We start from the raw sequence: 15,694 nt of genomic DNA on the forward strand, positions 1-15,694 counted from the left end.
TTCCGTCGGAATGTCCGTCAGAATACTGCTGTTTTCTTGTAGTGATAGTATCGTTTATGCTACGTATTTCTCAGAGTTTGCATGCTATTTTTTTTTGTTATTTCAAATATTTTTGTTATTTTTGGTTTGAGTTTTCAGATATACTTTTAGGTTTTTAGGTCAATTTCAGATTAAAATATTTTTTTAGTTTTTTTTTTGGATATTCAAATGTATTTTTGAGCCTTCGAGTAAATCTTTGGATTTTCAATAATGGATTATATTTAACTAGGGGGCTACAAGGGGGGCGTAGCCCCGTGCAAGCGCGGAGATATTAACAAATACATTTGTTATTGTAGTTTAAAAATGTTATAAGAGATGGAGTCAAGTGTTTTGTTTAGTATAGTTGTAGTGGTTTATAATAGAAAATAAAAATTTCATGTAAAACTATATGACGTGGTTGTAGTGGATAAAGTAGAAGCATAGAATGAAATGTGAGCAAATTGGTTGTGAATATAAACTTATATTACTGATTAAACCTTTAAAGTTGTTTCATTAATAATTAACATTGAATACTTTATGGCGTTTATTTTTTCTAATCAATAATTAATATAATGGAAACATGAATCTTTTATGGTTACGTATGTTTTACTATGAAAACATGTAGTTGTGCAGTTTGGTAAGTTGATTACGAAAGTTTACGTCAACCCTTTTCTAAAAATATTAAATGTGAGAAACTGTTCTATTCTTGCTGAAAAAAATAACCAAAAACAGGAAAAATGGAAAGTATTGCAAAGTATAAAAATAGGGAGAGCATATTAATTTGTTGAAACAGCGACCAGTTTACTGATTCTGCTAAAGCGTAGTCAATTCTTACATACGTAGTTTTTATTTAAAACAAAAAAATCTCAGAAGCTAAAGAAGTTTTGAAATTTAAAATACCACCAAAAGGGATAATCTCAATCGCACATCTTCTGTATTAATTAGAAAGATTTTGAATCATTTTCTTTCCAGTCTTTGCGATGTCATCTTCGATTTCTCCACATTGCTCTCGGAGCTGCAGCTACAAACACCACAACATCGATTATACAATAGGAAATTTAGAATCATACACCAGACCAAACTCCTAAGGGCTCGAGACTGTTTTTCTGACGCTTTCGAGCACATTAAATATGTTAACTTGTTGTGCTTACTCACAAAAGGAAGCAAGTGATCATCATCAAGCAGCTACCAACCCACTAGTCTCATCTTATCCCAGTTCTAATTGATCTCAAAAATAATATTCAGAAAGGAACTGCAGATTTGAGTTGTATTTTGGGAACCAAGTGAAAAAAAACATACCTAATCCAATGGCATTACAACCTTTCATTATCTTCTTCTTGCAGACATCAATAAACATCCTGTAGATTAGAATAATCAAATCCTAGATAGTATCTTTGTAATGCATGCTACATTTTTATTTCAAGCGCATAAAAGCCTCTAAGAAGTTTTCAAAAATAAGAAATAAAACTTACTCCCATGGAACATCTCCGACAAGCATCCAATCTCCATCTTTGTCTTCATAAGTGAGCACAGAGTCTTTTCCATTCAGAAGATCCTTGAGTTTGGTCTCACAGAGTTTATCCTTCCTTGTAGCTTTGTTAGATCCACATTGACCTAAACACCAAATAATCCATTGCACTCATCGATCTACCATGAGATTTCTAACAAAGCATCATTATAGCAATCACAGAAACATCTCACCAAGAGTAAAAGTGGTGAACATTTTCTCCAAGGCTGTAGAAAGCTCCATGTAGTTAGTGTAGCTGATCAGGTCAACTTTCCTTAGATAAGGAGCACCATCCATGCTGACTTTAACAAAGAAGGCCGCAGAACCTGGCTACCCATCAACTTCATCAATGTTGTTACACGTGGTCGCCAATGTGTTCTTCCTGAAAGATCTCACTGGAGGCCAACCAAGATCTATGCCCTGAAGAAAAACATAAAAATTTAAAATTTACCCTTCAGCTGATGAAAGAAATAAAAATATAAAAAGTCCTATATTACTTGGCTGCAGGTGGGCTAGAGCTATTGTTTGTAGTGCTCCCATGTCCCTTGGGGACGTTCCGTGGCACATCCTTCTTCATTACATATTGGCTAGCTACCCCTTCAGGAAACGTCCAGTTTTTCTCAGTATAAACTGAACTTTTGTTCCCCGAGGCAATGTTCTTCAGAGACGAAGAGGGGCTAATCTCATCTTTCAAAGGAACCAAAGGCAAGAAGGGCCTCTCATCGAGCTTTGCAGAGCTCAGTAAGTGGAGATCCATGTCTCTAACAGGAGATCGTGATCCAGGAAGGCCAAGTGTCAGATCCGTAGCCTTGAGCCTAATAACAGCTTTGTCATCTTCAGCAAGGCCCGAGAGAGTTGAGCTTCCAACAGAATAAGAAGAACAATCAGAGTTCCCAAAATAGTTATGCTTCTTGAGTCCTCCTCCTGTTGTGGGTGAAGAACTTGCCACAGAGACATTGCTCTGCAGCTCTTCCTCCGGTGACGTTTCTGATTCGTCGTACTCTCAGCCCGCTCATATTTATAGATTTGGGATGAAGGAAACAGAGGCGTCGACATGGAAACTCGATCCAATGGAATTAAAAATTATGGCAGAATTAAAAAAAATACATTGAACCATAGGGAAGGTGAAGAGGTAACGAATTGGAGGCGAAGAGATGTATCGAAAGAGGGATTAGCCGTTTCGTGATAGGTGTTTTTAGAAAGCTTATGATTCAGAAGCTTAAATTGATGAATTACAGGGGATATAGCATACCTTTTTATAGTCAAAAATTATGAGATAAGAATTAAAGGGGATGCATTTACAAATAGATTGAATGCTTTGATGATGTTTCGCTTCAGTGTACTCTCGTTATGGTTTCAGATTGTTCCGAAAGATGAACAGACATGGGTTTCTGAAGTTTTCGCACACGTCGTAGTGACCAAGACATTGGGCCACCAGTGTAAAACAATTAAAAGCCCAACTTAAAACAAAGCTTTCAAACGCATAAAAGGACACGTGTCAACTTTTCCTACACTCAATTAGTGACGTGTCATTCTATGTGGACACTTTAGGAGAGAAGGAAAGACAATTTTATATATATAAGATATTCAAATAACCGAATTAAAGATCCAAACCAACTAAAAACCGATAAGAACCGACCTAAAATTGAAAATGAAGTCTTGGACTCTTGGGTCCATCCGAAAGATCCGAAACCGATCTAAACTGAACCCGACAGCGAGACCTGAATAGTAGAATGAAACGGCGTCGTTGTGTTCTGGGTGTAGAAAATATCCTCTCTTTTGTCCCCAAATCACACCTCATCGTCGCACTATCTTAGGGTTTCGTATTTGGCTCTTCCCCGAGGAATCGATCTTGCGCAGTTACAGGTTTGTCTATATCTGGATTCATTGGGCTTTTCGATTCTTTAGATTTGTGTATCAAACTTTTGAGATTCGTCGAATTCAAATCTTCTAGGTAACTTGTTTATCTAATAGGTTGAAATCAGCAATTACTGAGATTTCTTTTGATCCTTCTGAGTACTTTTATCAATCATGGAGTATTGATTTTTCTTCTTCTTTGTGATTATCTGCTTTGTGGCCAAAGGTGCTTAAAGCAATGGGAAAGAGGAAGTCAAGGGCGAAGCCTGCTACTACTAAGCGTATGGACAAGCTTGACACTGTCTTTAGCTGTCCTTTCTGCAATCACGGCTCTAGTGTCGAATGCCAAATGTATGATTTTTTCTTACCTTTTAACGAACCCAATTCTTTTGTGTTCTTGTTCTTAAACTGTATATGTTGAATACTCCTCTGCTTTTTTTTATCAGTAATATGAAGGAGATGATTGGTATTGCAACTTGTAGAATCTGTGAAGAAAGCTTTAGCACCACCATCACAGGTTTCTTTTTCATGTTTTCAATTCTTTTAAGACATTGTTGTTGTTTTATCAATACAATAATGGGTTTTTGCTTTACATGTTTTGTTTCTTGCAGCTTTGAGTGAAGCTATAGACATGTAAGTTCAATTTGTTGCAGCAGTATCTTATTTTGTTCTTTCACCCTTTTTTTCTAAATCCTCTGCTTTGCTCGAATGTGGATGCAGCTATAGCGAATGGATTGACGAGTGTGAGAGGGTTAACACTGTGGAAGATGATGTTGAGCAAGAAGAAGAAGCCGAAGAAGAAGAAGTATATGAAGAAGAGGAAGCGGAAGATGATGAAGATGACCGTGTGTCTGTCAAAAGGAAGTTTAACTACCGAGACGATTAATCTTTATCGAAAAACCATGCAAGTCCTTGCCTTTGTACTCTAGTATCTATCTATCTGTCTGAGGAGATTACAAGAACGATCTGTATTGTTTTCTCAGTGTATGATAGACAGAAGACCAGTTTGTGATCATTACATTTAGTAAAACACAAAACAAAATCAAGAAGCTGAATGCATTCCCTTACTCCTTGTTATTATCTAGAACCTTTGTCTCCTGTTTTTCGTTTGCTGAATCAGTGATTTCAGCTCTGTACACATAGAACTTAGACACCATCAAGAAGAAGATGAAGTTAACCAAGTTTATAACCGCAAAGAGCATGTAATAGTCATCCAACCTCGACTCATTCAAGTTGTTAAGAATCCATCCTCTTCCCTGGTTCTTCGTCACCCGAGCCACTGTCGAAAGCAAGAAGCTGCTCATGAAGTTCCCGGCTGCTAAACTGGTGGTCATGTAAGATGTGCCGAGGCTTTTCATACTCTCAGGTGCTTGATCGTAGAAAAACTCAAGCTTAGCTACTTCTAAGAAAGTATCAGCCAAACCCATTAGCACAAACTGTGGCAGCAACACGAAAATGGTCAAGGGAAGTGGTACAGCGGTCTGGTGGACTAGTCCATGGTCAGCAGCGACCTTGAGCCTATACCGTTCTGTTACTGATGCAATGATCATGATTAAGATGTGGAGGAAGATACCGATTCCCATTCGTTGAAGCAATGTGATGCCTCTTGGGTTTCCGGTTAGTTTTCTGGCGAGTTTAACAAAGATCTGGTCGTATATGACTATGGTGACGAGCATGGAGAACGTAGTGAAGCCTACGAGACTTGCAGGTGGGATGCTGAAGTTGCTGGTAATGTGACGGTTGAGGAGGGTTCCTTGTTTGACGAATAGAGTGATGACTTGAGCGAGCATCATGCTTGGGACGAACGTTATGAACAGGACAGGTAACATTCTTAACATTTGTTTTGTTTCTTCTACTTCTGTTGTAGTGCAGAGACTCCATTTATTGGTCGGTCCGGTCTTGAGTGAAGCTCTGTCTAAGAATCTGCAACACATATATAGTCATATCTTTAGTCTAATGAATGTAACCAAACAAAACGAAACTCATTCAACTAGGCTTGGGCAAAAAAAAAATCTGAAACCCAAAATTCAAACATAATTCGAACAAAAAAACTTCCATGTCCAATTAGACTCCTAGGAGTACCCAAATATACTCTGTAGGGTGATATAAAAATATATCTGAACTAGAAGTGTTATTGACGATACCTAAACGAATGACACAAAAGTTAGAAAATCTGAAAGAAATCCGAAAACATGCTTTCAAAAAAATCAGGTTAGTATCCTAAATAAGTACTCTAAATACTTAAGGATTATTGGTAAGTGAATTCTCATGGATTTTTAAAATTTTGAGATTCAATTGTTATTGATTCATGAATTCTAAAAGTCTTAGTAAAATTTATTGTTATTAGTTTAAGAATTTTCAAAATCTATTCAAATCTTTTCTTATTGAAATTTTTTAGTTATTATTGATTATCTAATTTTAACTAAATCCATTGTTACTGGAAAATAAATTATCTACTTTATTATTCATATGACACAACTTTCAAAATATCATATGCATTCATGAGATTTTCAAAATTCATGCGATAAAAACAAAGTATTAGTAAACAAATTCAACTCAAACATATATAAAACCTAAATATAACCTGGCAGCATAAATCCAAAAATCCGATTCGAACACGAATGCCTATATTAAACCGAATATATAAATATCCAAAATGAATGTCCTAACCAAACCGGACCATGTACACATTCGTTACCTGAGACTTCTTGTAGGATGGACTGGGAATGTTCTCTTGCTCTCATATTCCAACAAAGGGAGCTCATGGAAGCATGTGGGATCACGTGACATAGGCGCTTGAGCTTTACGAAGTGAAGCCACAATCACTCTAGCCATCTTCGTGAATGGGCTTCCCGTGGGGAGTTTATGCCGGTAGAACGGAGTACCTACCAAGAATATGATAATGGAAATCGCAAGCCCCAATGTTGGAAGCCCGTAACCTAAGGCCCATCCTACATTATCTTGAACATAAACAAGAACGGTAGTGGCAAAGAGAGTACCAAAGAAGATACTAAACATCCACCAATTGAAGAATGAATGTTTATGAATCTTCTCCTTTGGGTCAAAGACATCGAACTGATCAGCTCCTATTGTAGAAATGTTTGGTTTGGTGCCTCCTGTACCAATTGCTAAAATGTATAACGCTCCAAAGAAAACAGCTAATTGTAAAACCGAAGCCTTTTCGCAGTCTTCAACATTGGTCTTTGTACATTTCGGTGGCCTAAGGTCCGGTAGAGATACTGATAATGTCAGCAACGCCATTCCCTGGGAATGATACATAAACTAGGAATGATACATAAACTAAACCGGTTAAATTGATTCGAAGTTAACCGGTGTTATCTTGTTGATGATTATATAAACCGGTCATGACGGCACGACATTATGAAAGTCACCGGTGTATTCATTAATCATTCAACTATTTTTAATTTGGGTTATGGTTTCACCCTCACAGCATGCCTTTTTGGTAAAATACAATAAACTTTTGATTGTGACAATATATTTTTTTTTTAATGGAATATAAATTTTAATATACTATATATTGATCTTTATAAAGATCAACTGTTGACCACAATCTTTACACGAATCCAACTACATATAGTCAAGCATTGCACGTTTGTTTCATACTGTAGATTATGAAGGTTTCGTGGGGAATATAGGGGAATATAGTATATTCTGTAAATTATACTATTTAATATAAAAACTTTATATTAATTCAAAAAAAAAAAATCAAAACTATACGTACCCGTAACAAGAAAAGCTATACGTACCGAAAAGTAAATAGTGGAAGAGATGACAAAAGTAATATAGCGGCCGAGATGGGCATCGGCAACATAAGCACCCAATATTGGAGTGAGCCAACTGGTCCCAACCCAATTGGTCACATTGTTAGACGACTGGACCGTGCCTTGGTGCAATTTGGTAGTCATGAATATTACTAGATTGCTCGATATCCCATAATAAGCCATTCTTTCAAATATCTCGTACACTAAACATTTAACATTCCAAATATCAACCACATAAACATTGTAATTAATCATATAATACACAGATATCTAAAAATAAGGGAAATTATAATACATACCAATGACGAAGGAACAAGCTTTCCAACGACCTCTTTGGGATCTTCGGACAGGATTGCCCCGAAGATCAACAGTTCCATCTTTTGTGTAATCATCTCCTACCTCTTGTAATGTCATTTCCTCCCTCTATCTCTATCTTTTTTGTTCGAGAGTTGTTACTTGGTCTCATGTATTATGTATATGTAGAGAGAGGAAACGAGGGAATGAGACACTTGGAGAATCATACTCTTTACATAAATTGCTGAGTAATCACTAATTCTTGATGAGTCAGATACCTTATACAATTAATTCAGGATTATTATTTGGAAACAACCTTTGGTCAATATTATATTAGTAAAAGTACTATTGAAAATACTAAAATTTTAATAAAATGATTTTGACTAACATACAATAAAAATGTCATCATAACAGGTGTCAGAGCATCATTATCACTTAGAGATCAGAATGAGTCTTTAAAGTATATTTTAATATATAAGAATACAACTATACTAAAATGTCTAACAAATTTGTCTTTGACCCTCCCTAAACATATTTGGTAAGTGAATTACATATGTGTTATCACCACATTCTATGTAATATGATATCAACCTAATTGTGCCATGTATGAATTTTCCATATAAATTTTTATTTTTTGTAATATTTTTTAAAGATGATTATGACTATTAATTCCTTTATCAGCATTAAAAATATTTATTTTTGGAAAACTATTAAAATATATTAATAACTAATAACTTATACATCACCATTATATATATCTATATATATATAAAATTGTTTGTCTCACTCCTAGGCTGTCCACCTGGAAACTCGAACTCTGAGGGGCTGACAAGTGTCCGACTTCTTCCAAACGCGCCGTATCACTTAAGTTTTAATACTTCGTGTTGGGCTTGAGTTTCCTTATTGGTATTGGGCTTCGGTTTTGTTGAGAGAAAGAGATTGAACCCTAATTCATGTGTCCGAAGGTCAGGAAGGGAGAAGGAAAAAATGGCACGTGTCATCTCTGTAACCATCTAAAACTCTTTTCTATTCACTTCTTTCGACCATAATGATCTTTTTTCTTTCTCTGAAACCGTAGAGGACTGAGCTTCCATGCATTCACGATAAGCCATCAACTCAAGCTTTAAATCAGGTCTCATAAAATCTTTTCTCCTCATTTATCATCTACAAAAAAATTTATATACAGTGAGCCTTTGATTTGCTTCAGATCTGAGAAGGTTGTCGGCCCCAATATCAACTCCTATACCGCTTAAGAATCGTTTGATTGGAAGAGGCAGTATTTAAGGTCTGGCTAGATCGAAGATTGGTTTTTGGGTTTTGCTTTCATCATACTCTGGTTATTTTATGAAATCTGATGTAGGCTCTTCAAAAAGAAACAAACTTCAATACTTCAAGCGATTCGCTTTTTGAGGTTTTGTTCTTAACTTTCTTCTCCGACAATTTTATGAAAATCTGATGTTATAACTTATAATGCTTTTAGGGTAGATGGGAAATTAACGGCAAGCCTTAGAAAGAATTTGACTTAGAATGTTGAACAAGTTCAAACATTTTAAGGCAGAACAAACCACTTTGGCCTCTAAACTACCTTCTTCCCAACTTAATTATCCACAGCAACACAATCGCATGAAAAGTAAGCATCAAATAGAGAGAAAATTAGACACATTACCATAATCGAATTTTTGTAGGTGATCGATTACTTATTAACTGGGTTTTAACTGGGTTTGATTGTTGTAGGACATGTTCTTTCACATGTTAATTGTTTTCTGGATTGGTAAGGTCAAATATGATTTGGTTTCCTTAAGTTTCTGATGGCAAATCCAAGGAGGTTGTTGATAGCAGCTTCCGATAGACTGATATTCATATATAATTATTGACAGAAGGTACTTGCAAAAAGAGTGGTGTTGGCAAGCCGATGAAACTTTTGGATTAAATTAGTGCATTGTTGAGGTATCAAGATTTTTTCAAGTTAAGTTTTGCCCACAACGTTTACAATTTCCCAGATTTGTTATTGTTTTTCTTTATTGTTGTCAAGCGTATGTTGCTATTCAAGAAAGAAAGAGTGTTATGGAGTGTTCTTTCTCACCTATGATCTTAAAGCTGTATCTATCTCTCAAGTCTCAAACCATCTGCGTCATATGGAGGTAAAAATTGTTTTTTTTGCAATGATATCTAAATGTGTGTGTTTGCAGGAAGAGGAGACAATTTCATGGAAGAACGTCAATGTTTTGTGCTCGGGCTGTGATATGTTTCTACTGTCTTGGTTGCTTTAGAAGATCGTCTGAGAATCATAGGAGGGCACTTGAATCTCGCAGCTGAAGAAAAAGCTCCCAAGAGAAGTAAGCCACCCAGCACGACTCATGTCTTAGACATGTTCTCCAGCTGTAGGTGTTGACGGAAGTGTGGCATGGTGTGACCAGTCCTTCCTTTGTTCATGCAGATGTAGGAGTGGTCTGGTCCACTAATAAATATGGACGCGGTGGGCCACTAATGGATCTGGTCGATGATTTGAATCCAGGAACATAATGTATAGTTGTAATTTTAAGAATTGGAAATGCATATATAATTGTATTTTTTTGTATTATAATTGTAAGCCTTACTTCTAAAAAGAATGACAAATCCTTCCTATTGAAAATAGAAATTACTTTTCAATCAAAGTAAACTAATCATTTTAAAATACTCAATAAAATTGATAATATATTATGTAAAATTTTTAGTACCAACCCGCCCTATACTAAACCCTAGTGTATATATATATATATATGTATGTATATATATATCACACTAAAAAAATAAGCTAAATAAAATTACCAATATAATTTTCACATCAACTTATATATCATATTTGTATAAGTATATATATTGGGGCCCATATATATTTTACCAAAATTAATCGTAAGTGTGTATCAACAAATACAAAATTAAAACAACACTAATAAAATATCTTTTAATAGTTAAATGATTAAATTTTATTTAAATTTATCATTTCATTAAGTTAATTAACAAATTATTTTTTCCTAATTTAACATATTTAAATAAAACAAACAAAAACCTATATATATATATTTAAAACTAGGTGATAAGAGATATATTTAAAATAAATAATCATTAAATAAATTATAATTCAAATAATTCAAATATCTAGGTAGGTGACATTATTAGATTGATATACTCTAATCCATCTTTATTTCTTTCTATACAATATAGATCTCTACTTTGTCCTCTATATTTAGGGAAAGAAATAACATTTTTTTATTTTTTATTTTAAATATAAAGAAATACTATTTTAGAAGAATATATTGTAGTTAATTACACTTCTATTAAAGATTTGTTATATTATAGAGAAAATAACAAATTACATGAGAGATGGTCTAAATTATGATTGAATTATATCCACTGAGTATCCTGGGAATTTATTTTTATTTATTGTAAAATGTTATCTTGTAAATTTTTGAACCCGAAAATGGATTTTTATTTGTTTACATTGGTTACTAGTTACTCTCTTACGCTTTTTTTTCAAATTGTTATAAATATTTAATTTATTTTCTTGACCAAGCTGGTTAAATGAGCAATAGGTAACTTTCTCATGCATATTAATCAAATACTAAATTAAAGTAACTACTTAATATTTTCTTATATTTTTTATTGTTTAAAGTCATTTTGTAATTTATATATGTGAAAAATAAATAATAATAAAATTTCTTTTTTGGTCATCTAAGGATTATATTAAAATTTTGAAATACAATCAAACAAGACATAAGTCGACAAAGGTATACTACTTTTCCAGAGCCAATAGCCGGCGAGATAAACACCACCCTGGAACCAAACATAGATGGAATCTACTAAGCAACTTAAAAAAAAAATAAGACAAGGAAGGAACAAGATTACAAAGACTTTATGAACCAAACAAACTAACATAAAAGATATGAAGCAAGACAAGAGAAATCCAGGCTAAGCGAGAATACGTTGAAGGTTGATATAATTAAAGGTGAGAGAGTTCTTAAGATGGGGTTCTTAGCGGAATATAATAATCCGTCTCTTAATTTTTAACTAAAAAAGCTAAGAACCGGTTCTTAAATATCTTATTTAAGAACCTCCATTAAACATGCTCTTAGAACCCACCAGTCATCACAACCTCAAGATCCACACAATCCATAAAGTCACATCAATCTAGCTAGTTCACAATCCAATGATAATAGACAGACCATAGCTAAGATAACCTTCGGCCAGACGAACAAGAGAGATAGAGAAAAGAACCACAAACACCAAAAACCCACCTCAAAATCGTCTCTCTAAGTCCGATGGAAGTAGAAACCTACATTAGAGCCGGTTTAGTATTGGCAATCCAAACAAGGCGAGCAAATGATGAAGATATCGGAGAGATTCTCCAAAAGAACCCAAGTCAACACATCCTCAGATGCAATAAACACACAATCAAAATAAATCTAGGACTAAAGACTAACACATGAACATAACCTAGACATCCTAGGAACAGCCATAAACATGAGTTACTCAAGACTGAGCGAGACCACCGAGCTTCACCTGCAACCAAGCCCGACAGAGAAGCTCAAAACTACCACAGAGAAACCGAAGAGCCCTGCATCCATCTAATCTCCATCCGAACTAGGGCAACGAGATCCGACAGAAGAACCCATCTTAATCTCTCCAAAAACTTAGACCCGAAGCTGCTCCTACCACTGACGTCGAGATGCCGAGATTATTACCTTAAAAAAATAAAAGGAGACGAAAAGATACCTCTCCCGGCAGCAGTGATAAGCATCTAGCGCCGGAGCAGAAGTCGGGATGACGGCAGCTTTGGTCGCTAGGGTTCTATCGCTCTCCCTCTCTCGTTTATTTTTGTAAAGAAAAATTTCTCTTCTAGTTTAATTCCGTTAATAGCATTTAATTTGATTCTTCATCTTAAATTTGTAATTATATTTTCAATAGCCAGACCAACTCCTCGTTGGTTAAAACAACAAATCATCGACTATGTCCTAAATTTCTAGAGATGTTGCCCACAAAACTGAAAATGATTAGGGTTAGACTTGGGGAAAAATAGACTAACACTACAAGAAAACATCGGTATTCTGACGGACATTCCGTCGGAAAATGAAATCCTCGGAATTTCCGAGGAAATTTCCTCGGAATATACCGACGGAATTCCGAGGAAATAACAATCCGTCGGAATATTCCGAGGAAATTCCGAGGAAAAGTGTGTTCCTCGGAAAAGACCGATGAATTCCGAGGAAATAGTATAGGGATTTTACAAAATTCCGAGGAAATTCCGACGAACTAGTGATCGATCGATGTGTTTTTGGACATATACCCATCGATCGATCACATTGTTACGCTTTGGTCCATCTTAGTGATCGATCGATGCGTTTTTGGACATAAATCCATCGATCGATCCGTTTATAAAAAAACATTCGAGATTTTGAAACCCCAAACACTAGTTCCTCGGAATTTCCTCGGAATATTCCGAGGAAATTCCGAGGAACTAGTGTTTGGGGTTTCAAAATCTCGAATGTTTTTTTATAAACGGATCGATCGATGGATTTATGTCCAAAAACGCATCGATCGATCACTAAGATGGACCAAAGCGTAACAATGTGATCGATCGATGAGATCATCCCATCGATCGATCAAGGATATCAAGTGTTCCTCGGAATTTCCTCGGAATATTCCGAGGAAATTCCGAGGAAAAATGTGTTCCTCGGAAAAAACCGATGAATTCCGAGGAAATATTATAGGGATTTTACAAAATTCCGAGGAAATTCCGACGAACTAGTGATCGATCGATGCGTTTTTGGACATAAATACATCGATCGATCCGTTTATAAAAAAACATTCGAGATTTTGAAACCCCAAACACTAGTTCCTCAGAATTTCCTCGGAATATTCCGAGGAAATTCCGAGGAACACTTGATATCCTTGATCGATCGATGGGATAATCTCATCGATCGATCACATTGTTACGCTTTGGTCCATCTTAGTGATCGATCGATGCGTTTTTGGACATATACCCATCGATCGATACATTGTTACGCTTTGGTCCATCTTAGTGATCGATCGATGCGTTTTTGGACATATACCCATCGATCGATACATTGTTACGCTTTGGTCCATCTTAGTGATCGATCGATGCGTTTTTGGACATATACCCATCGATCGATACATTGTTACGCTTTGGTCCATCTTAGTGATCGATCGATGCGTTTTTGGACATATACCCATCGATCGATACATTGTTACGCTTTGGTCCATCTTAGTGATCGATCGATGCGTTTTTGGACATATACCCATCGATCGATACATTGTTACGCTTTGGTCCATCTTAGTGATCGATCGATGCGTTTTTGGACATAAATACATCGATCGATCCGTTTATAAAAAAACATTCGAGATTTTGAAACCCCAAACACTAGTTCCTCAGAATCTACTCGGAATATTCCGAGGAAATTCCGAGGAACACTTGATATCCTTGATCGATCGATGGGATAATCTCATCGATCGATCACATTGTTACGCTTTGGTCCATCTTAGTGATCGATCGATGCGTTTTTGGACATATACCCATCGATCGATACATTGTTACGCTTTGGTCCATCTTAGTGATCGATCGATGCGTTTTTGGACATATACCCATCGATCGATCACATTGTTACGCTTTGGTCCATCTTAGTGATCGATCGATGCGTTTTTGGACATATACCCATCGATCGATCACATTGTTACGCTTTGGTCCATCTTAGTGATCGATCGATGCGTTTTTGGACATATACCCATCGATCGATCACATTGTTACGCTTTGGTCCATCATAGTGATCGATCGATGCGTTTTTGGACATATACCCATCGATCGATCACATTGTTACGCTTTGGTCCATCATAGTGATCGATATTTTAAATATGTTTTCTATTTCAATTTTAATTTTATATTTTTGAATTTCAATTTAAAAAAATAAATTTATAATTGTTTTTTTAATTTTGATCGGAATATTCCGACGACATCTTCCTCGGAATATTCCGAGGAATTTCCGACGAACTTGTGGTCCTCGGAAATTCCGAGGAAATAGGGTTTCCTCGGAATTCCGTCGGAAATTTCCGAGGGATTTCCGAGGAAAGATGAATTTCCGAGGAATTATTTCCGAGGACTTTTTTCGTCGGTATGTCGTCGGAATAGCGTTTTTCCGACGACATACCGACGATTTTTTCCCTCAGTATGCCGCTGTTTTCTTGTAGTGTAATGATGCATATTTACTGCTTAACGTAAATTTTTAGACGTCCAAGCAAATTACACACTTCTGATATTATGTCATACTGAAGAGTTGGAGAACAAAAGTGTGAATTTCAAAGACTCCGGGAATGAAAATACCATTTTCTTCTTAAACACATCTATATAAAATGAAAAATATGAAGTAAATGTACATGGAGATAATCATTGAAACTACAAGAAAACAGAAAACTGTATAAAAGAACAATATTTTTATATTATTCATCCTCCTTGATACCTATCACCTTCGATTCCTCTTCTTTCACATCCACTGATTGAGTAACCTCAGCTCTATAAACATAAAACTGTTGGGAAAATTATCCAATATCGATGAGATGAAGATGGTATTAGACAACTAGAAAATTTAAGAAGAAGACTCTTAATATTTAGGAAAGGGTTTACTACAAAGATTTTGTTTTTGGAAACTCTCTCTTACAAATATTTTCTCTCTTTGTTTTTCTTGATTCTTGGATGATTACAAATGGTGCTAAGCACCCCTATTTATACTAGTAAGTGGAGACTACAAGTTAGTTCTACACACTTCATCTTCTACACACTTCATCTTCTACACACTTCATCTTCTACACACTTCATCTTCTACACACTTCATCTTCTACACACTTCATCTTCTACACACTTCATCTTCTACACACTTCATCTTCTACACACTTCATCTTCTACACACTTCATCTTCTACACACTTCATCTTCTACACACTTCATCTTCTACACACTTCATCTTCTACACACTTCATCTTCTACACACTTCATCTTCTACACACTTCATCTTCTACACACTTCATCTTCTACACACTTCATCTTCTACACACTTCATCTTCTACACACTTCATCTTCTACACACTTCATCTTCTACACACTTCCTTTTCTACACACTTCTTCATCTATACTTCTCCACTTTTCTCTAGATGTTTCTTCTTCTTGGACTAAGGCTTGATTATGATTTGAT

At 35.6% G+C, this 15,694-nt stretch overlaps 3 protein-coding genes and 1 pseudogene across 3 annotated transcripts; 1 reads left to right on the forward strand and 3 right to left on the reverse strand.

Annotated features, from left to right (window-relative positions):
- Positions 1-2,018: 2,018 nt before the first annotated feature.
- LOC106324205 (auxin-responsive protein IAA9-like) lies at positions 2,019-2,541 on the reverse strand. The gene is made up of 2 exons (XM_013762216.1): positions 2,468-2,541; positions 2,019-2,385 (listed from the first exon to the last, which is right to left on the reverse strand). Exons 1-2 carry the CDS (start codon positions 2,539-2,541, stop codon positions 2,019-2,021), a joined length of 441 nt encoding a protein of 146 aa, XP_013617670.1.
- A 710-nt stretch (positions 2,542-3,251) lies between these two features.
- Positions 3,252-4,451, forward strand: LOC106324968 (transcription elongation factor 1 homolog). The gene is made up of 5 exons (XM_013762972.1): positions 3,252-3,391; positions 3,609-3,733; positions 3,829-3,899; positions 3,994-4,015; positions 4,103-4,451. Exons 2-5 carry the CDS (start codon positions 3,621-3,623, stop codon positions 4,266-4,268), a joined length of 372 nt encoding a protein of 123 aa, XP_013618426.1. The 5' UTR covers positions 3,252-3,391; positions 3,609-3,620; the 3' UTR covers positions 4,269-4,451.
- Positions 4,429-7,578, reverse strand: LOC106324967 (protein NRT1/ PTR FAMILY 5.2-like). The gene is made up of 4 exons (XM_013762971.1): positions 7,464-7,578; positions 7,150-7,367; positions 6,081-6,646; positions 4,429-5,305 (listed from the first exon to the last, which is right to left on the reverse strand). The coding sequence occupies exons 1-4, from the start codon at positions 7,576-7,578 to the stop codon at positions 4,447-4,449; spliced, it is 1,758 nt and encodes a 585-aa protein (XP_013618425.1). The 3' UTR covers positions 4,429-4,446.
- Positions 7,579-14,946: 7,368 nt separating this feature from the next.
- LOC106327431 overlaps positions 14,947-15,694 on the reverse strand; it is a 67,995-nt pseudogene continuing 67,247 nt past the window's right edge.

Source organism: Brassica oleracea, chromosome C2, assembly GCF_000695525.1.
Source record: "Brassica oleracea var. oleracea cultivar TO1000 chromosome C2, BOL, whole genome shotgun sequence".
Classification (NCBI taxonomy): domain Eukaryota; kingdom Viridiplantae; phylum Streptophyta; class Magnoliopsida; order Brassicales; family Brassicaceae; genus Brassica; species Brassica oleracea.

What these genes read in the sequence shown, in the direction of transcription:
- LOC106324205 (XM_013762216.1), bottom strand. Translation starts at nt 2,541, where the DNA reads ATGAGCGGGCTGAGAGTACGACGAATCAGAAACGTCACCGGAGGAAGA. An exon ending in GAGCAATGTCTCTGTGGCAA is followed by an intron (nt 2,386 to 2,467) that starts GTTCTTCACCCA and finishes TTCTGTTGGAAG; the next exon opens with CTCAACTCTCTCGGGCCTTG.
- LOC106324968 (XM_013762972.1), top strand. Translation starts at nt 3,621, where the DNA reads ATGGGAAAGAGGAAGTCAAGGGCGAAGCCTGCTACTACTAAGCGTATG. An exon ending in TCTAGTGTCGAATGCCAAAT is followed by an intron (nt 3,734 to 3,828) that starts GTATGATTTTTT and finishes TTTTTTTATCAG; the next exon opens with TAATATGAAGGAGATGATTG. An exon ending in CTTTAGCACCACCATCACAG is followed by an intron (nt 3,900 to 3,993) that starts GTTTCTTTTTCA and finishes TGTTTCTTGCAG; the next exon opens with CTTTGAGTGAAGCTATAGAC.
- LOC106324967 (XM_013762971.1), bottom strand. Translation starts at nt 7,578, where the DNA reads ATGACATTACAAGAGGTAGGAGATGATTACACAAAAGATGGAACTGTT. An exon ending in AGCTTGTTCCTTCGTCATTG is followed by an intron (nt 7,368 to 7,463) that starts GTATGTATTATA and finishes TTAAATGTTTAG; the next exon opens with TGTACGAGATATTTGAAAGA. An exon ending in CATCCTACAAGAAGTCTCAG is followed by an intron (nt 5,306 to 6,080) that starts GTAACGAATGTG and finishes TATGTGTTGCAG; the next exon opens with ATTCTTAGACAGAGCTTCAC.